This window comes from Eleutherodactylus coqui, chromosome 11 (genome assembly GCF_035609145.1).
Source record: "Eleutherodactylus coqui strain aEleCoq1 chromosome 11, aEleCoq1.hap1, whole genome shotgun sequence".
NCBI classification, from domain to species: Eukaryota; Metazoa; Chordata; class Amphibia; order Anura; family Eleutherodactylidae; genus Eleutherodactylus; species Eleutherodactylus coqui.
The window spans coordinates 96,885,336-96,907,062 of record NC_089847.1 but is presented as its reverse complement, the minus strand read 5'-3'; the positions used below and the strand labels follow the sequence as shown (position 1 = coordinate 96,907,062).

The window sequence follows — 21,727 nt, the reverse complement described above, 5'->3', positions numbered from 1 at the left end:
CGCTGTGCACAGCCAGGTTCACGTGTGTGCGATCACGTGACGCGTGGCAAAATAGTTGCCGCCCACGTAATCTCTGGTTCCTCCCACTAGGTCACGTGATCCGAATAGACACGGCCCCATGACAAGCTGTGGCAAGCGGCAGCCGCATTGCATGGAGTGGGATCGACCACCGGTCTCTATACATAACCTGAACCCGCAGGACGTAACTGTACGACATCTAGTGTTAGGGGTTAAAGGGGTCGTCCCACAAAATGGAAATTATTCCACAGGATAGCGGATTACTACGTGATTGGTGAGGGTCCGACCGCCAGGACCTCCACAGATCATGAGAATGGGCGTCCCAAATAGGGTGTTGATGGAGCGTGTGCATTGCCTTGCCACTTGTTTCATGTGCAAGAGCTCGACTATCTCGTGGCAGTCCCATTGACATGTATTAATCAGCAGCACCTACTTTTAGCCCCTTCTTCATTCCGGGACCTTTGAGCCCCCCTGTCCCTGTGATCATTGGGGGTCTCGGTGATTGGATTCTCACAGATCAGAGGGCTATTTGATAGGTGAGAGTGCGCTAACCATCTGATTAGTGAGGGTCTGACTCCTGGGACTCCCCACAAGAACGGGGGTCACTGAGGTCCCTGCATGCAGCAGCGGCTGAGAACGGCTCCACCGCTTCATTCATGAACAGGATAGAACTTCATTTAAAGGCTCAGGATTCGGCCATTTATTTCTAACCCCTTAACGCTGCATAAGGTTTCATCATGAGAGGTCGTGGTCTGTATGGAGCGGGATCATGGGGTGACCCCCCTCTATACAATGCGGGGGTAAGCTGTCTTTCATGCTGATCGCAACTGTTAACCCTTTAAATGCCACCATCAGTGCTGATAGCGACATTTAAATGCCTCCATCAGAGTTCAGTGATCCCAAACGACCCTCCCGTGATGAGACCGTACGAGGGGGGAGCTTCAGTTGTGATGGCAGCCGGCAGCCTTCTGAAGGCTGCCATTGCAGGTGGCCTATGAAGCCATGCCTGTGGCTTAGGGCCGCTTTCACACAGGCGACAAAATCGTATGATTTTCTCGTGATGTGACAGTGCTACAAATCACATGTATGTGAAGCCCATGCTTTCCTGTGGGTTCCTTCACATTAGCGATGTTTTGTAGGCTGCAACATTGCGAGAAAAGAAAATCGCGGCAAGCGGAATTTTGCCATGATTAGCGATGTTTTGTAGCCCATGTTTCCCAATGGAGCCTTCATGTTGCATTATACCGCACAAAATTGCGGTTTTCATGCCGTGCGATGCAACTTTTACAGTAGGAGGTCCTATTGTTTGTCTCTAAAATAAGCCCTGGATGCATTAAATAAAACAATAAGCACAATACATTACCTAACAGGCGCTGTCCGCTCCGCCGCACGTCTTCTCCAGCAGTCCCGCGGCACTTGCTTGTTTTCCTCAGCCAGTGTTTTCTGGTCATGGGGTTCAAAAATCCTGCTTCCAAGAAGCACAAGCTCTGATTGATTCTCGAGCGCTGCAGTTCAGCCAATCACTGTAGCGATCAATGAACCAATCACAGCCAAGCAAGTGCCGCAGAACTGCCAGAGAAGTGGAGCGGACAGTGCCTGTTAGGTAATGTATTGTTTCATTTTTTTTATGCAGCCAGGGCTTATTTTCAGGGTAAGGCTTATATTTCAAGCCCCCCCCCCCCCCGAAGATCAAAGCAGAAGAGCGCTACAAAGTCAAATGACTTTGTAGCGCCACAAAATCGCAACATCGTCATGAGAGAACGTAACAATATCGCACAGAACACAGCTGCGACATCGCTGCAATTTTCTCACAATGATATCGCTGTTGCCCGTGTGAAGGAGGCCTAATCGACTGCCTGTCAGATAGCAGTGTAACGTGATACTTAAGAAGCGATGAAACAATTGAAAGTTCAAGTCCCTCATGGGGACTAAAAAAACTATGTAAAAATGTGTTAAGAAAACTTTATTAAATATAAAAGTAACAAAAAAACACCTTTTCCACGTTTAGGAAAATTAAAAATAAGTTTTATTCAGAAGTCAAGGAGACATCTAAGGGTGCATTCAGACGATTGTACATCGCTGGGTTTTCACGCCTCGCCGATATACGGCGTCCCTCTCTGCAGGGGGAGGAAGCTGGAAGAGCCGGGAGCAGTGCACTGAGCTGCCACCTCCTCTCAACCCCCTCTCCGCCCCTCGCCACTATTTGCAATTGGAGGAGGTGGGACTAGGTGGAGCTAAGTTTCCAGGCGTAGCTCCGCCTCGTGCCAATGCAAATAGTGGCGAGGGGCGGAGAGGGGGCGGAGAGGAGGCGGGAGCTTAGTGCACTGCTCCCGGCTCTTCCAGTTTGCTCCCCCTGCAGAGAGGGACGCCGTCAGGGGCGTAACTATAGAGGATGCAGGGGATGCGGTCGCCCATATGGGGGGCCCATAAGGCCTCTCTTCTCCATATAGGAAGTTCGGTACTATGAATAAAGCATTATAGTTGGGGCCCCGTTCCAGGTTTTGCATTGGGGCCCAGGAGCTTCAAGTTACGCCTCTGGACGCCGTATATCGGCTGGGCGTGAAACCCCAGCCGATATACGATTGTCTGAATGCGCCTTAAAGGTGTGTATCAGTAAATGGTATAGATGGTGGTGGTCTGGAAGGATCCACTAAATGTAGATGTTCTTTACAGGAGAGTGAATGAAAACTCTGTCCTGCACTCCTGTAGCGGGAGAGATGAGATGGTCTTCTGTAGTTTCGATGTAGACGGAGAAAACAATGTTGTTTAGTATTACAGAGAGCTTTGAGTCTCTTGCTAAAGCAGCAAGCCTAATGCCACCCGTACACCTTCACCTGCTGGACGAACAGTGAGCTTAATGCCGCCCATACACCACCTGCTGCACAAACAGCGAGTCTAATGCCGCCCATACACCTTCACCTGCTGCACGAACAGCGAGCATAATGCCGCCCCATACACCTTCACCTGCTGGACGAACAGCGAGCCTCATGCCCCCATATACCTTCACCTGCTGGACGAACAGTGAGCTTAATGCCGCCCATACACCTTCACCTGCTGGACGAACAGTGAGCTTAATGCCGCCCATACACCACCTGCTGCACAAACAGCGAGTCTAATGCCGCCCATACACCTTCACCTGCTGCACGAACAGCGAGCATAATGCCGCCCCATACACCTTCACCTGCTGGACGAACAGCGAGCCTCATGCCCCCATATACCTTCACCTGCTGGACGAACAGTGAGCTTAATGCCGCCCATACACCTTCACCTGCTGGACGAACAGTGAGCTTAATGCCGCCCATACACCACCTGCTGCACAAACAGCGAGTCTAATGCCGCCCATACACCTTCACCTGCTGCACGAACAGCGAGCATAATGCCGCCCCATACACCTTCACCTGCTGGACGAACAGCGAGCCTCATGCCCCCATATACCTTCACCTGCTGGACGAACAGTGAGCTTAATGCCGCCCATACACCTTCACCTGCTGGATGAACAGCGAGCCTAATGCTGCCCGTACACCTTCACCTGCTGGATGAACAGTGAGCCGAATGCCACCCATATACCTTCACCTGCTGGCCGAACAGTTAGCTTAATGCCACCCATACACCTTCACCTGCAGAACGAACAGCGAACCTAATGGCGCCCGTACACCTTCACCTGCTGGACAAACAGCAAGCCTAATGGCGGCCATACACCTTCACCCGCTGGACGAACAGCAAGCCTAATGGCGCCCATACACCTTCACCCGCTGGACGAACAGCAAGCCTAATGGCGCCCATACACCTTCACCTGCTGGACGAACAGTAAGCCTAATGGCGCCCATACACCTTCACCTGCTGGACGAACAGTGAGCCTAATGGCGCCCATCCATCTTCCCCCGCTGGACGAACAGTGAGCCTAATGGCGCTCATACACCTTCACCTGCTGGATGAACAGTGAGCCTAATGGCGCTCATACACCTTCCCCCGCTGGACGAACAGTGAGCCTAATGGCGCTCGTACACCTTCACCTGCTGGACGAACAGCTAACCTAATGCCCGCATAGACCTTCACCTGCTTTAGCAAAATGTGTATTGGTGTTTGCAGGAATGAATGGGTTAATGTCTGCAAATGAGCTGTCTCGGTCTGGAAATGTATCATTTTGTGTTGTGAGCTTGTTATCTGAGCATGCTTTATATTAATGTTTGCAGTAAGTGAGTGCAAGTTAGGGCTCATGCCCACGAGCGATGTGGAATACGCCCACGGATTTACCCCGCGGGAGTACCGCAATTCAAAACAAAAAAGGGCCAGCGAGTGCTCGCGTTTGTCCACATGGATTTTCACGGTCTCCAGTCCTTGATATTAATGAAGCCCTCTCACAGCGTAAATCCGTGATAAAATAGAGCATGCCGCAATTTTTTACCCGCTCGTGGAAATCTGAGGTGGAAATCCGCATTGGCAGGCAGAAAGCTATTAGTTTCAATAGAACCTTGCCACTCCAGAATTCACGCGCGGATGTCCGCCACAGGAAACGCAGTTCAAATCCATCCGTGGACATTCACCCTTAGTCTAAGAGGTGCTGCAAGAGTCCCTTCACTTCCCTTGTACAAAGCGCTGCGGGAGCTGTTGTGCTGCTTTACTGAAGGGAGAAGAGACGAGAGTGTTGCTTGTTTTTAGGTCTCTTATGCAGCACAGTGAGTAACGCGGCTGCAGGGGACTGGGGGCGGAGCTTTAGTATAATAGCGAGATAGAAAGGGGGAGGAGCTTAGAACGGAAAGGGGGAAAGAAGAAGGGAAGAGGAACAGAAGTGAGAAGCAAGTGAAGAGAGAAGACGGAGCCGTGCAAGACAGAAGACACGTGGAGTAAAATTGCCTGGAAGAAAAGATTTTTCGTTTTGCTAACCAGCAGAGGAGTCACTGGGATTACAAATTTGGATTACAAATTGAAAGCAGAGCAAGCGGAGAATTGAAGTTAAAGAAGAAGAGGAAGAAGCTTACGGTTGAGGACCGGAGACGTCAGGAGAAGAAGAGAAGAGGATTCCGGTGTGAAGACAAGGAAGAAAGAATGGAAGACCTGCGGGCGCAAATCCAGGAGGCAGTCAGCCAGGACGGCACCGGCTGGCTGGAGGAATTGCTGCTGAGCTACAGGACGGCCGCGGGAGCGGCGGAGCCGGAGGGACCCGGGACGCAACCGAGGAGAGCCAGCGAAGCGTCGCCGGTAGGAGGGGAGCAGCTGCGGGGAAGACCGCAGCGAAGAAAGCAGCCGCCAGCGAGGCTCAGCCCGAGCCCGGCGAACAAGCGACGCGGAATGAGGAGCAGCAGGGGAGAAGATGAAGCGGCGGCCGCCGCAAAAACCGGAAGCAAGATGGCGCCGGGTTCAAAACGTTTGGCGGGAAAACGGCCCGCCACGAGGCAGCGCTCACCGCCGGCGAGCGGGAGCAGAAGAATAGAAGCCCAGCCATCTTCTACAGCATCAGCAGCAGCAGCACCCAGCGCAACAGGGCAGCGCGCGCTGGCGCAAAAAACAGCGCAGACGAGGAGCGGTGCGGGCATGAGCCAGACGGAGGAGAGAGGGAACACGCGGGAAGGGCGCGTACCCCGCCAACACCGCAGAGCATCGCAGCCAGAGCGCAGGGCGGAAGGTAGGCAGCAGAAGGGCAGGGGGACAAGTAGGAGGGGGAACATCACGGGAACAGCAGCCACCTATAGCACCCCCGCCAGCACCCCCGCCAGCAGCCCCATTAGCAGCCCCGCTAGCACCCCCGCTAGCAGCCCAACCCCTGACATTTTAAGCCCAGGAAGGGCACAACGGGGGAGGGGTAGCCGGTTCCAGGGGTCACGTAGCCCGACCCAGAGCCCACTTGCAGCGGGCCAAGCGAGTCGTAGCCACGGTATGCCATCTTACTATGGCGCTAATAGACCAGAGTCTTCCCTATACCCGGGACAGCAAAGGGGGTCATACACCACACAGAGGCCAAGTAGACACACTTCAGTAGTGCAGCCACCCGCTACAAGCATGCAGCATCGGTGTTTCGTTAACCCGAGATACCTCGACCCAAGGCTGCAAGAAACGTTGGGTTATGCATCCCAAGTTTCAGCTAATTACGCTAGCAGTAGCCGCCAAGGGCAGGGCGCTAGGCGTAGGCGCAGGGACAGAGCCAGGGCGATAAGATTAGAATCCAGGCGTTCGGGCCAGCTAGAACAGGCGGGCAGCGCTTCAAGTAGCAGCAGCGGCAGGGCAAGAGCAGACAGCAGAGTAGATAGGAGCAGCTCAGGAGAAGATAGACGGGACTCTGATGAACATCGGCACCTGCTCAACGTACAAGTCGAGCCAAGTTCAAGAGACTACAGGAGTTACAGAAGTCAAGGCCACTCGCATGGACGGTCGTGCGGACACCAGCCTGGTTTGGCCTATCAGCAAAGGGCGCAGGAGGCTACGCAAAAGGACAGTCGTCAGCCCACGCCAGACCGCAGGATCCGGAGGAGGGATACAGCTGGGACATCACCCTTGGCGCTGCCGGAGGTCGGTCGAGCTGGTGAGTTGTCATTACAAAATGCTTGGTGTAATGTGATGGATCCCGCGAAGGGCGCGGAAACACAAGATTTGGTTGCGGTGTTGAAGTCTTTGTTGAGCAAGGTGGATCCGCAGGAGGGGCTTGCAGGATCCGGTGGTTCACCGGGGGGCAGAGGCCCGCCTGTGAGTAATGTGTCTGGAAGCTCAACGTTGTGTACAGATGGTGACCCAACGGAAGGGTTAAAATTTGCAGATTCAATGTTCTGCGGTGTTGCCCCGCTAGGGGTAGGTTTGGCGGAAGAGGTTACGGAAAGGATCAAAAAAGGTTTATATGTGGATATTTGGTCCTTATTGTCGGTGGACCACGTTATGGTGGACAAGGAACGGTTGTCCGAACGTGGAACGGAAAAGAAGCCAAAGATTGCCAAGACGTTCGGCAATTGGCTTCAGGCGTATATGGTTTTGGCTCATGTGGTGTGTCAGCATCAGCCGATTAAAGGTCCAGAGTTGATGGTCTATTTAAACACCATATACAGCGCCTACAAGCTGCACGGTGGGTCAGCTTGGTGGCGCTATGATGAGGATTTCCGCAGGCGCGTATCCGGAACGAGTCACATAAGCTGGGCCACAAAAGCGACCGACGTGTGGATCCAGCTGATCCTAGCACAACGGCCCGCCAGAGCGTCCTTTCCGGCGGGAGCCGCGGGTGGCGGGCAACAGCCCCCCGCGGCATCACAGAGACCTAACGGCACATGCTGGCTCTATAACGAGGGCCATTGCCGATTTCACGCCACCTGCAAATTCCGACACGAGTGCTCGGTTTGCGGGGGGCAGCACGCAGCAGTTCGCTGCTTTAAAAAACAAAGAGCGTCTGCCACAGTGGGTGGTGCCAGTGGAGCACCGAACACCAGTGAAAAGTCGGGTCCTGCTTCCGTGGTTAGACATTTACCACAGGAAGCAGGCGGCAAAAATGCTTAAAGACGGTTTTTCCGAGGGTTTCGTGATTCCGTTTGTTTTTTCTCCCGCATCTATGTTTTCCCCGAATTTAAAATCAGCGTTGGATAATATTAGCTTGGTCAAAGAGAAATTGTTAAAAGAAGTGGAGCTGGGCCGCATGGCCGGCCCTTTCGGAACACCGCCATTTACCAATTTGCGGGTTTCCCCCTTGGGTTTAGTACCTAAGAAGGAAACCGGTAAGTTTCGTTTAATTCATCACCTTTCTTTCCCCGCCGGTGAATCAGTTAACGACGGCATATCGAAAGATCAGGCGGCGGTGACGTATACGTCTTTTGATTGTGCGGTGCGTTTGGTTAGGGCGGCGGGCAGGCGAGCTCAGCTGGCAAAGACGGATATTGAGTCCGCTTTCCGGTTGTTACCTGTCCATCCCGAATGTTTTCACCTTCTAGGGTGCCGGGTCGAGAGTCAATTTTTTATAGACATGTGTCTGCCGATGGGATGCTCGATTTCGTGTTATTATTTCGAATTGTTTAGTTCTTTCCTGGAGTGGTTACTCAAGCACGAGACGGGCGTCTCATCGGTGATACATTATTTAGATGATTTTTTGTTTGTGGGCTCGGAGACATCAGCCGATTGCGCAATTCTGCTAAAGACCTTCCAGTCTCTCATGCGTCGGGTAGGGGTCCCGTTATCAGAGGAAAAAACGGTGGGCCCAGTAACACGGATCACCTTCCTCGGTATCGAGATCGACTCCGAGGACATGGTTTTCAGGCTACCAGTGGAGAAAGTAGCAAGGCTGACCCAGGTGGTCAATGAAGTGTCCAGCTGCAGGAAGGTCATCCTGCGCCAGATACAGAGTCTGGCAGGCCTGCTTAACTTTGCATGCAAAGTTATCCCCATGGGGCGGGTCTTCTCGAGAAGGCTAACTTTAGCCATGACGGGAATCCGGGAGCCTCACCATTTCGTGCGGGTGACTCAGGGGATGAGAGCTGACTTACATATCTGGAAGGTGTTCTTGCAGTCCTTCAACGGGCAGGTGATATGCCCTAAGGAGGAGGTGACCGGAAGCGACATATGCCTGTTTGCGGACGCTGCGGGATCAGGAGGTTTTGGGGTCATTTTCAATAACCACTGGTGCCGGGAATCCTGGCCCCAGAGTTGGTTGCTTAGAAAGTGGAACAAAAACGTGACACTGTTGGAGTTTTTTCCCGTGGTGGTAGCTTTGGAATTATGGATCTCGGAGTTTCAGGACCGCAAGGTCTGTTTCTGGTCAGACAATGCGGCAGTAGTACATGTTATCAATAAGCAGACATCGGCTTCTCCACCCGTGTTGGCGTTGTTGAGACACGTTGTTTTAAAATGTCTACAAAGCAATATCTACTTGCGAGCCAGGCATGTTCCGGGTCGTGACAATGGGGCGGCTGACGCACTCTCTCGTTTTCAGATGGAAGCGTTCAGGGACCGTCATCCACAGGCGGAGGCCGAGGGGGCACGATGCCCCCCTCACTTATGGAAGCTGGTAGAGCAGAATTACTGAAGCTGGTGGAGACATCGGTCACGCGTGCGACGTGGAACAGTTATAATTCTATCTGGCTACATTGGCTTTCATTGTCAGGCGGTTCCGTCGCCGACGGCGACAAGGCGCGGGCGGCGACGCTGGATATGCTGGCAGCTTTGCGCAAAAAACGGCGGTCCGTCGGTGCAGCAAAAAAGCACTTAGCCGGCGTAGCGTTTTTATTAAAACTCCACGGCAAGGCGGATGTTACGAAGGATTTTATGTTCCGCCAAGTAATACGCGGCTGGAAAAAGGAGAAGACGCGCGTTGACAAGCGACGTCCGATTACGTTCTCCTTGCTAGTAAGGCTTCTAGAACTTTTAGAAAGTGTTTGCGACAATAGCTCGGAAGCGCTGCTATTCAGGGCAGCTTTTTCGGTGGCGTTTTTCGCGGCATTGCGCATCGGTGAGTTGGTCCCGGCTAGTAAAAACAAGCCGGGCGGCCTTCGCCACAACGACGTTATTCCCTCGGGGGAGTCTTTGCGGGTATGCATTAGAAAGTCCAAAACAGACATGTACGGCAGAGGCGAGTGGTTAGCGATTAACAGCCTTGGCTCCAAGTGGTGCCCGGTAGCCACGGTACGCGAGTATATGAGCTCGCGTAACATCTGTGACCAATTTTTTGTTCATGCGCAGGGCACACCCCTCACCCGGTTCCAATTTTCGGCGGTTTTTCGTTCATCTCTACGCGCGGCAGGCCTGAATGCGTCCGAATTCGGTACGCATTCTTTTAGAATAGGGGCGGCAACCATGGCAGACGCACATGGTATGAAGGAGGAGGACGTAAAACGTCTGGGCAGATGGAAGTCGCAGGCCTACAAATCATACATCAGACCAGACCTAGTGTTATAGTAATTAGGAGTGGCAAGGTTTTGCTGTATGTTGGTTAAGTCGTTTCGGTTGGACGGTACGGGTTCTGTTTTCTTTGTTTTCTATTTTTCAGCTGCGGAACCGTGGAAAATATGGATTGTCGGTCATTCTTTTGTGTATTGGGCCGAAAGGCGGGCAGCAACTCGGCCACCAGGAAGGAGCCTGGGATTGACGGACACGGTGGTAAACTGGTATGGAGTTAGAGGCCTGCAGTGGCCCAGTTTGCTGAAAATTATCACGGACATTAGCAGGTGGACCCCCCGGCGAGTCATTCTGGTCGTGCACGCCGGGGGGAACGACCTAGGAAAAATAAAATTGGGCGATCTACTCGTCCTAATGAAACAAGACATGCTCCGTTTTAGGGAGTGTTTTCAGGAGTCCATGTTGGTCTGGTCGGATATCATCGGCAGGAGACGTTGGAGGGGGGCAAAAAGCCCCGAAGCAATTGAGAATGTCCGGAAGGTGGTCAACCAAAGGGTCTCGAAATTTGTGCATTCCCTGGGGGGGATTGCTATACGACATTGGGAGCTGGAGGACAGAGAGAGAGGTGCACTGAGGAGTGACGGGGTACACCTGAACGAAGTCGGGTTGGACACGTTCTTGTCGGGACTGCAGGATGGAGTCGAGGCTGCGCTAGCTCGGGTTCGTGGGGTGGGGCGGAATGCGCCGTGAAGGATACGGCGCATGCCGCGTGGCCTGAACTTTCCATGCTGGTTTGAGGGAAGGTTTACAAGCCCAAGGAAAGCGGGCTTACAAACGTCCAGTGGAACTGTTAAAGTTGAATTCAGTTAAGTTAAAGCGGGTTGGAGCATGGGAAGGGTTAGCGAGTTAGAAAAAATAGGTAGTAAGGGTTAAATCGTTAATAAAGCTGTGGCCTACCCCACATTTGACATTAAAGAAGTTGTCGGTAAGTTTTTTGGTATTAGTTGGAAAGGGAGCGTCAGTCAGGCTGATGCCCCCAGTCTCTTATGCAGCACAGTGAGTAACGCGGCTGCAGGGGACTGGGGGCGGAGCTTTAGTATAATAGCGAGATAGAAAGGGGGAGGAGCTTAGAACGGAAAGGGGGAAAGAAGAAGGGAAGAGGAACAGAAGTGAGAAGCAAGTGAAGAGAGAAGACGGAGCCGTGCAAGACACCCACCCACCCGCCCGGGGGATTGGGCGAAGAGAGACTTTATAAGACTGTAGTTGTTGGAAGTCGTCACAGCTGGTTTTTGCCTGAACTTTCCATGCTGGTTTGAGGGAAGGTTTACAAGCCCAAGGAAAGCGGGCTTACAAACGTCCAGTGGAACTGTTAAAGTTGAATTCAGTTAAGTTAAAGCGGGTTGGAGCATGGGAAGGGTTAGCGAGTTAGAAAAAATAGGTAGTAAGGGTTAAATCGTTAATAAAGCTGTGGCCTACCCCACATTTGACATTAAAGAAGTTGTCGGTAAGTTTTTTGGTATTAGTTGGAAAGGGAGCGTCAGTCAGGCTGATGCCCCCAGTCACAGGCCGCTGTTTAAATTATTGGAACATTTCCTTTCTGACTTGCACAGCTCCCGTTCAGTCACCTACATGGGAGGCTTTAAGGTAAAAATGGAGCTTGATGTTGACATGCCATTTTGTTTTAGTGATGGACTGAAACATACCTGCGCTGGTCTACAAGAGGTACTTACTTGGCCACTTTCCATCAGAGGGGCATTGCTCTTTGGGGTGGGGAATAATTCAAGCAGATCCAGAGGTTCAGCCATCAAGGAGGAGAACAACTCAGTGACTTTCCTCCATGTGAAAGGTATGTATGCATGTTTTGGATTAGTTTAATTTGTAGCTCGCTAGTTAATGACCACAAACAGATCTTGAAGGCCGTGAGGAAGTGATACAGAATGTACTCTATAGCAAATAAAAGCTATAGAGCTTTTATTTGCTGATATTGTAATACACCTGTTAGTTCACCAGGGGGCAGTAGTGGGCTCCTGTGCTGCCTCAGTATCAGTGGGCAGCTCTCAGCAGTCCCTGTGACACTCATGTATGTTGTCCTGTTATCCACAGTTTTGCTTTAGACTTATTGCAGCCACAATATAAGGGTTTTAGGTAAAGTGGGAGTTTTTCGCAGCGCTCTTATGACATGACAATACATGACATTGCATCGCTGGCTTAAAGGGGGATTCTAAACATAGTCATGTATGATATATCCAGAGAATAGGGGGCCTCCGACCCACCAGGCGAGGTGGCTGCACATGTTCCTGGTTCTCTGCATTCACTTAGCATATTTGCCCGGCTAACCCCCATGAAAGTGAAATGGTTGGGGGTCCATTGTTGTCCACAAGTCGCCCCCCCCCCCCCCCCCGCATCTATAAGACATTTGTTATTTCCTTATATATACAAGAAACATCCATGTTTGGAATACCCCTTTAAATGATTGTGTCCTCTATGCGCAGGTAGATATAGCGGTCATTGTTTCTTTATAGTGTTTACAAGCAACCATTTCCCATCTTTGTTTTGTTGTAGGTGTCTTGTTACATTTAGTCCTCTTATGGACACGAAGGACGACCCTCCGGCCATTATTATCTGGGACACATTGACTGTGAGAGCTCGGCACATCGGCCAATTCTCAAGTATGTGAAATAATCGTGTATTTTTGGTCCAGTAGTCTTCACTGTAAACGTATCCCGTGTGACTGAGCATCATGAACTTACTTTGTGGAGTCACGTGGCAAGTTCTTCGCTAGAATGACGCCGGACACGCTCAGTATTCATGGAACTCCTGGAAGTATTTCACTGAAATCTGTAGTTTTGGGGGTGAGATGTGGAAAATTGCTTATTTATATATTGCCATATAATTGCAGTTTAGGACATTTAACAGTTGTGGAGAAAATGTGTAACTGCCGAGTCCTGAGTTATGGAGTTGCTATTTGAGGTTTTGGCTACAGTTTATTAGCTGTGTATACGCTGGCCACTTTATTAAAGACACCGGCCCTTTAACAATTGAGCTGTCCTGTAAGGAAATTATCCTAGTGACCCCGAAGTGCAGCAGAAAATCACCTGACAAGTTTTCCGTGGATCAGTTTCAGGGTGCATTTCCACGAACGTATATCGGCTCGGTTTTTACGCTGAGCCGATATACGTTGTCTTCGTGTGCAGGGGGGGGGGGGGGATGGAAGAGCCAGGAGCAGGAACTGAGCTCCCGCCCCCTCTCTGCCTCCTCTCCGCCCCTCTGCACTATTTGCAATGGGGAGAGGTGGGGCGGGGGCGGGGCTAATTCTCGGAACTAAAAGGGGCACACTCTAGAAAAGTGGTGGCAACCCTATGGTTATGGTGCCAGAGGCGGCACGCAGAGCCCTCTGTACAGGCACAAACCACTGAGAGCTGCTCACCACAGTAGTGATTACGGCTGGAGTGTCTTAGCTTCCCGGCTGATAACCACATAGCGGTGCTGCTGGCAGCACTGATCCTCCTCCTCTGAGTACTCTCCTCCTTAGTTCTGCAGGAAAGGACAAGGAGGAAACATTCCAGGCTCACACAGTGACGGCAGTGTGCACCCATGATCAGCACCAAGAAGATGAGGAGCAGCGCTGACTCTATAAGTGTATGGGGTGGGGGGATATTACTACTAGGGTTGCTGAAGGGGTCACTATTTCTACTGGAGCCACGTGGGAGCATACCACTGTCAGCGCTCCCCGGCTTCTGGTTACCAGCGACTAGCTCAGGTGCAGTGCTGCTAGTCAGGTGAGGCCACTACAGGACGCAGAGAACCAGATGCCGGGAAGCGTTGACAGCGGGAAGCCCTTGGAGGAAGTGATGGGGAGCAACACATAGACACATAAACTGAATGGGCAAGGAAATCGCATCCACAAAGCATATACATACGGACGAAGATCCTGAAGAGGTTGTAGAAACATCAGCCTCTGTGTTAAGTAGTAAGGTTTTTTTCGAGACGCGCCATCTCCACTCTTTTGTTGGCGTGAGATCTCCTTTTTAAATTGATCCCTACAACTCCTCTACTTCCTTTTCAGCTCTTCCACTGCAAGAAAAAAAAATTTGAAAGTCAGTTACCTTGTTTTTCTTTATAGCTTAAAAATTCTGACAGTGGCATTTTAATCCCCTGATGTTTGGGTATCCGTATGGTTTCCCCGCAATGAGATAGCCTTCTGAAAGGTCCCAGGGCTGTCATAGTAATACCTGGGTGGCTAGATAGACTACCTGCTAGATAGCAGTATGATGCAATGCTATAGCATTATATCATACTGTAAGGGTGATCAAAGCATCGCATGTTGTGCTCCCACCCCTCCCCCCCCAGGGACTAAAAGATAATGTAAAACAAATAAAAAAGGTCATCAAAGTTCCAAAAAAAACCTCTTTCGCCATATTTACAATACAAAATCTAAGTGATAAAGCAATACATTATTTACCCCGCACGGTGAACGTCATCTTAAAAAAAATGTAAAGAGCGCCATTAATGCGCTTTTTTTAGACAACCTGTCATCAAGAAAAAATGTATTAAAAAGTGATCAAAAAGTTGTATGTATTCAGAAATGGTTCAAATGGAAACGACAGGATGTCCCACACTAAATGAGCTATGTTGACGGAAAAATAAAAAGGTTATTTTGCACAGAAAATAATTGACAAAAATTAAATATATTTAACCCCTTCCCTCCCCATGACGTAAGGGTACGTCATGGCAGGGTGGTACTTCCCGCAAAATGACGTACCCTTACGTCATAGGGATAGCGCAAGATCATGACAGATCTCGCGCTATCCGGCTGCGGAAGCCGGCTGTCACTAATTGTCGGCAATTGGAGATGCGCCCCCACTGTTAACCTCTTCCCTGCTGTGATCAAAGTAGATCGCGGCAGGGAAAGGGTTCATAGAGGGAGCGTGCTCCCTTTGTGACTTCAGACGTCTCTCGCGATGTTATCGCGGAGAGCCCGGCTCGTTGCCATGGCAACAGGACACCAAATACCGGCGTCCTGTATTACCTGTGCCTGTAATCGCTGTAATAAGCGATAAGGCATTGCAGGAGAGGAGTCCTGCAATGCCTTATCGTAGCAAACCATGGGACTACAGTGTAAGTCCCCTAGAGGGACAAAAATAGTGTAAAAAAAGATCAAAATAATGTAAAAAGAATAAAAATGAAAAAAACCCCCTATTTTTATGCTTTTTCTCACATTAGCATTTAAAAAAAAACAAAACATATTTAGTATCATTGTGTCCGTACGGGCAAATCATGAGAATGAGCGTCCCAAATAGGGTATTGATGGAGCGTGTGCATTGCCTTGCCACTTGTTTCATGTGCAAGAGCTCGACTATCTCCTGGCAGCCTCATTGACATGTATTAATCAGCAGCACCTACTTTTAGCCCCTTCTTCATTCCGGGGCCTTCGAGCCCCCCTGTTCCTGTGATCATTGAAGGTCTCGGTGATTGGATTCTCACTGATCAGAGGGCTATTTGATAGGTGAGAGTGCGCTAACCATCTGATTAGTGAGGGTCTGACTCCTGGGACTCCCCACAGGAACGGGGGTCCCTGAGGCACCATCAGTGCTGATAGCGACATTTAAATGCCCCCATCAGAGTTCAGTGATCCCAAACGACCCTCCCGTTATGGGACCGTACGAGGGGGGAGCTTCAGTTGCGATGGCAGCCGGCAGCCTTCTGAAGGCTGCCATTGCAGGTGGCCTATGAAGCCATGCCTGTGGCTTAGGGCCGCTTTCACACTGGCGACCAAATTGTGCGATTTTCTCGCGATGTGACAGTGCTACAAATCACATGTATGTGAAGCCCATGCTTTCCTGTGGGTTCCTTCACATTAGCGATGTTTTGTAGGCTGCAACATTGCGAGAAAAGAAAATCGCGGCAAGCGGAATTTTGCCACGATTAGCGATGTTTTGTAGCCCATGTTTCCCAATGGAGCCTTCTTGTTGCATCATATCGCACAAAATCGCGGTTTTCGTGCCGTGCGATGCAACTTTTACAGTAGGAGGTCCTATTGTTTGTCTCTAAAATAAGCCCTGGATGCATTAAATAAAACAATAAGCACAATACATTACCTAACAGGCGCTGTCCGCTCCGCCGCACGTCTTCTCCAGCAGTCCCGCGGCACTTACTACCTGTACCTAAAGCCACACTAGAAAGGCAGCAGGACCTTAGGGAGGTAAACAAGTGGCTCCGGAGTTGGTGCAAGAAGGAGGGATTTGGGTTCCTGGAGAACTGGGCTGACTTTGCGGTCGGCTACAGGCTCTACCGTAGGGACGGGCTGCATCTAAATGGGGAGGGTGCAGCTGTGCTGGGGGAAAAGATGGCTAGAAGGCTGGAGGAGTGTTTAAACTAGGGACTGGGGGGGAGGGTAAAATGAGAAATAGTGGGGTAGCCAGTGTAATTAGCGATCTGGGTCCAAGCAAAGGGAATGGGGGACGAGCAGGGGGTGGGGTTAGTACAGTTAGAAATGATAGATCAGCCATAAGTACGAATAGCAACAAAACAAATTTAAAAAACAAAAAAAATGAAATAAATTGTATGATCACGAATGCACGAAGTCTGATCGGTAAAGTGGGCGAGCTTGAAGCAAGAATGACTGATGAAAGTTATGATATGGTCGGAATTACTGAAACATGGCTTGATGATAAGTGCGATTGGGCGGTGAATTTGCAGGGGTACAATCTCTTCAGAAGAGAACGAAGGAACCAGAAAGGGGGAGGGGTATGTCTGTATGTCAAATCGAACTTGAAGCCGAGGCTACGGGAGGATATAGGGGTAGGAGACGAACAGGTGGAATCTCTGTGGGTAGAAATACAGGGAGGAAAAAATAACAAAATCCTGATAGGGGTCTTCTATCGACCACCAAAAGCAACAGAAGAAACTGAAGACTTACTACTAAGGCAGAGGTGTCAAAGCGCAACGAAGTAATTATCATGGGGGACTTTAATTACCCAGATATAACATGGGAGAACGAAACCTGCAAATCTCACAGGGGTGATAAGTTCTTGAGAGTAATTAAAGACAATTACCTGAACCAACTTGTGCAGGAACCAACAAGAGGGAGAGCCATTCTGGACCTAGTGCTAACTAACAAACCGGAACGTATAAAGGGGGTGCAGGTTGAGGGGCACTTGGGGAACAGCGACCACAATATAATCAACTTCCAGCTGTCAATCAATAGGAAGCCTTATCAGGGAGTGACAAAGAAACTAAACTTTAGTAAAGCAAAATTTGATGAGCTTAGAACTACTATCGGTAACATTAATTGGGACAACATCCTCAAAAATATCAGTACGGAGGACAAATGGGAAAAGTTCAAAAGGATCCTAATCACCTCATGTGAGCAGTTCATTCCCTTTAAAAATAAAAGAAACTCAGCTAAAAGGAAACCAATGTGGCTCGACAAGACGGTACGAGGGGCAATAAATGAAAAGAAGAAAGCGTTCAAACTACTAAAGCAACAAGGCAGCGAAGAAGCGCTAAAATCATACAGGGAAAAAAACAAAATATGCAAAGACACGATTAAAACTGCCAAGGAGGAAGCAGAAAGACGGATCGCAAAAGAGAGCAGAAACAACCCGAAGCTATTTTTCAACTACATAAACAGCAAAAGGATTTGCAGGGAGAGCGCTGGCCCTTTAAAAAACAATGCAGGAGAAATCATTGATGATGACGAAGGGAAAGCAAATCTAATAAACAGTTTCTTCTCAAGTGTGTTCACCAAAGAAAAGGAAATGCCACACGAGATGCAGGGGAATAAAACGAACTCCTCACAAAATATCTCATACCTAACGCAGGAGGAGGTGCGGAAGCGTCTAATGAAAACTAAGATTGATAAATCACCGGGCCCAGATGGATTACACCCAAGGATACTAAAGGAACTAAGTGACGAGATAGCTAGGCCGCTATACCTAATATTTCTAGACACTATCAAGACCGGAGTAGTACCATTGGACTGGCGCATTGCCAACGTGGTTCCAATTTACAAAAAAGGGAGCAAAAGTGAGCCTGGTAACTACAGGCCAGTAAGTCTCACTTCAGTAACGGGAAAAATTTTCGAGGGGATTCTGAGAGACGCCATCGATGAGTACCTCAAGGAGATTAAGGGAATAACTCCTCACCAGCATGGATTCATGAAGGGTCGCTCATGTCAGACAAATCTGATCAGTTTCTACGATGAAGTAAGCTCTAAGCTGGACCAGGGAGAATCTATTGATCTTGTATATCTGGACTTCTCTAAAGCCTTTGACACCGTGCCACATAATAGGCTAATATACAAAATGAGGCAGCTCGGACTGGGCGAAAACGTGTGTAAGTGGGTAAAAAATTGGCTCAACGATAGAAAGCAGAGGGTGGTAATAAATGGTTCGTACTCTGATTGGACCACAGTCGCTAGCGGGGTGCCACAGGGTTCAGTATTAGGCCCCACTCTGTTCAACATATTTATCAATGACCTGATAGAGGGGCTGCACAGCAAAATATCAATATTTGCAGATGACACAAAATTATACAATATAATTAATGCAACGGAGGACAATGTGCGGCTACAAACGGACCTGGATAAGCTGGGGGCTTGGGCAGAAAAATGGCAAATGAAGTTCAATGTTGAAAAATGTAAGACTATGCACATGGGCAAGAGGAACGGATGTCACAAATATTCACTTAATGGGGTACCACTAGGGAAAAGTGATATGGAAAAGGATCTGGGGGTATTAGTGGATAATAGACTGAGCTGGAGTAACCAATGCCAGTCAGCCGCTGCAAAGGCAAATAAAGTCTTGGGGTGCATCAAAAGAGGTATAGGGGCGAAGGACGAGAACATTATCCTTCCATTATATAAGGCACTTGTCAGACCTCACATGGAATACTGCGTACAATTCTGGACACCGGTGCTCAGGAAAGATGTCACAGTGCTTGAGGGGGTTCAAAGAAGAGCGACTAAACTAATACATGGAATGACGGGACTGGAATACCCAGAGAGGCTATCCAAATTGGGACTATTTACTCTAGAAAAAAGAAGGTTAAGAGGCGACCAAATAACCATGTATAAGTACATGAGGGGACAACACAAGGATCTCTCCCGTGATCTGTTTACACCCAGGACTGCGACGGTAACAAGAGGACATCCGCTACGATTAGAGGAAAGTAGGTTTCATCACCAACACAGAAAGGGGTTCTTTACTGTAAGAGCAGTTAGACTGTGGAACTCTCTACCGGAGGAAGTGGTGATGGCAAAATCCATAGAGGAGTTTAAAAGGGGACTTGATGTCTTTCTGAAGAAGGATATTACAGGATATAAATTTTAGGTTAAGTGTCAATGCTGGTATATAGGCAGGTAGGAACTATTAGGGGTTGATCCAGGGAACAGTCTGATTGCCATTAGGGAGTCGGGAAGGAATTTTTTCCCCAAAAGGGCTAATTGACTTCTGGCCTTGGGGTTTTTTGCCTTCCCCTGGATCAACACAGTAGGATAGACAGGCTGGACTAGATGGACAATGTCTTCATTCGGCCTTACATACTATGTTACTATGTTACTTGCTTGTTTTCCTATGCAAGAAATGTGAATCTTTCCATTATAGTTTCTCTCCACTTCTGGTTTTGGCTTACAAATTACTGATGTAAGATACGCCCTTGTGAAGGAGCCCTAGGGCTTATTTACATGGGCGTTTTTCTCATGTGAGCTTTGTGCATTGTGAGATACACAAAACATGTGGGAATACAGCATTTATTTGGGTCTATTTACATGTGTGAAGGAGACCTAACAGTGATGCCCCAAGATAGTAAAACTGCAGCAGGTCCTATTTTTCTGATTCTGCACAAAACTTTTTCCTATAGGCGAGTTACAAATCACATTATTTTCTTAAGCTCCCTCTTCAGGATTGTCAGATTAGTTTTGATGAAGGAGCATTAAACAACCTCGAAAGCCCCCACATATAATACTTCTTCTGGTTGGCCAATAAAGGTATCACCTCTGTAAAACTTTTGTCTTTTTTATACAAGAGTATTTAGCATTTCAGAAATCATGTAAGAAAATATATTCAGTGAAACATCTTTGAGAGGATCATCCAAACTTACGTAGAAAAATGGTCTTCTAGGAAGTGGTCTTTTCAAAGATCATCAGTATGCATAATCTATGCTGTAACTGAATATCTGTCATGAGAAATCTGGTCTGTATGAGGGGGTGATCTTCTCCAATCAGAGGCTGGAATCGGCACATGTGACGGGGGCGGAGCTTCGCGATGACGCGTACAAGGGGGCGGAGCCAAAATGCCGGTAATGCCGAGACGAGCCGAATGGAGAAGATAGATCTGCGCAAGCGCGTCTAAAAAAGCAAGAAGACACCGAAGTTAGACGGAGCCATGGCAACGGGGACGCCAGCAACGGAGCAGGTAAGTGAATAACTTCTGTATGGCTCATATTTAATGCACGATGTATATTACAAAGTGCATTAATATGGCCATACAGAAGTGCTTAACCCCACTTGCTTTCGCGAGACAACCCCTTTAAATATAATTCTGTTATAGATTCTGACCTCATGCTGTGTGCTTAGATATGAAAAATGTAATCTATACTGGCTAAGAGGTGGAATAAGAATTACAATGATATCTCACAGGCCTACCAAGTTGCAGAAAATTTGCAAGCCCATGTCTGCCATTCTGATAAATTCTCTGCAGCTTGTACCATTTTCACAAATTAGTATATCCATGCACTCTATGACACTTTTAGTACGTTTCGCCTTTGTTCTATTCTATATTTTAATTGTGCTTAGTCCTTTGTGTAGTCAATTTTTATGGGGGTTATCAATTATGCTTATGGCTGCTAACTTCTTATTCTTTTAGTGCAGGAATGGGGATCTGGTGTACATGGTCAAGATGAAGGATCTGGAGTGATTGGTCAAGATGAAGGATCTGGTGTGTTTGGTCAAGATGAAGGATCTGCACACAATGAAGGATCTGGTGTGTTTGGTCAAGCTGAGGGATCTGGCGTGTTTGGTCAAGATGAAGGATCTGGTGTGTTCGGTCAAGATGGAGGATCCGGTGTGTTCGGTCAAGATGGAGGATCCGGTGTGTTCGGTCAAGATGGAGGATCCGGTGTGTTCGGTCAAGATGGAGGATCCGGTGTGTTCGGTCAAGATGGAGGATTTGGTGTGCTCGGTCAAGATGGAGGATCCGGTGTGTTCGGTCAAGATGGAGGATCCGGTGTGTTCGGTCAAGATGGAGGATCCGGGGTGTTCGGTCAAGATGGAGGATCTGGGGTGTTTGGTCAAGATGGAGGGTCTGGTGTGTTTGGTCAAGATGGAGGATCCGGTGTGTTTGGTCAAGATGGAGGATCCGGTGTGTTTGGTCAAGATGGAGCATCCGTTATGATCGGACATGATGAAGGATCTGGTTATTAAAATAAGGATCTGGTATGGATTTTGTCACTGCAAAGAAAATATTTTAATCTAAAGAAAATGAATACTGAGGCGATCAGGAGATCGGACCATCAGCATGAAGGAGAGGACCCATCTTTTCTGTTAGTTCGATTTTTGCTTTTCTGTTTGTTTGTGTAACTTATTTTACGTAAAGAAAAAAGACAATCAGAGTGACCGGCTGATCGCGCACCCGGCCTCCTGCCCAGAGATCTATGAGAATTACCGTATCTTGTATTTTATTGCGTAAATAAAATTTTATTCTCGCTAACTTTTTAATTTCATATGAATTTTATTCACATTACACTGGGGAAAACAATAAAACAAATCATAAAGTGGAGTGCAACATATCTGGGCCTGAAATATGAAGGAGGCCACACCCAGCACCGCGCCAATGTTTGTACCGTACATTTGTGTTTATATACTATTATTTACTATATAAAATTGGTTAAAATATCATAAACCCTACACTTA

At 48.8% G+C, this 21,727-nt stretch overlaps 1 protein-coding gene across 5 annotated transcripts; it reads left to right on the top strand.

Annotated features, from left to right (window-relative positions):
* The first annotated feature begins 4,692 nt into the window (after positions 1 to 4,692).
* On the top strand, positions 4,693 to 21,345 carry LOC136582238 (uncharacterized). Of its 5 annotated transcripts, none has more exons than XR_010787160.1 (5): positions 4,693 to 6,535; positions 8,915 to 10,085; positions 11,502 to 11,662; positions 12,379 to 12,485; positions 20,682 to 21,345. XR_010787160.1 is itself a non-coding variant. In XM_066583122.1 (5 exons), exons 1-4 carry the CDS (start codon positions 5,065 to 5,067, stop codon positions 12,450 to 12,452), a joined length of 1,824 nt encoding a protein of 607 aa, XP_066439219.1. In that variant the 5' UTR covers positions 4,693 to 5,064; the 3' UTR covers positions 12,453 to 12,485; positions 20,682 to 21,345. The 5 variants fall into 5 exon arrangements, 4 of the variants coding, with proteins under 4 accessions (XP_066439219.1, XP_066439218.1, XP_066439217.1 ...); XM_066583122.1 differs by having other exon boundaries at positions 9,968 to 10,085; XM_066583123.1 differs by lacking the exon at positions 4,693 to 6,535 and having other exon boundaries at positions 9,886 to 10,085.
* The last annotated feature ends 382 nt before the right edge of the window (positions 21,346 to 21,727 follow it).

What these genes read in the sequence shown, in the direction of transcription:
- LOC136582238 (XM_066583120.1), top strand. Translation starts at nt 5,065, where the DNA reads ATGGAAGACCTGCGGGCGCAAATCCAGGAGGCAGTCAGCCAGGACGGC. An exon ending in GCCGGAGGTCGGTCGAGCTG is followed by an intron (nt 6,536 to 8,914) that starts GTGAGTTGTCAT and finishes TCTCGTTTTCAG; the next exon opens with ATGGAAGCGTTCAGGGACCG.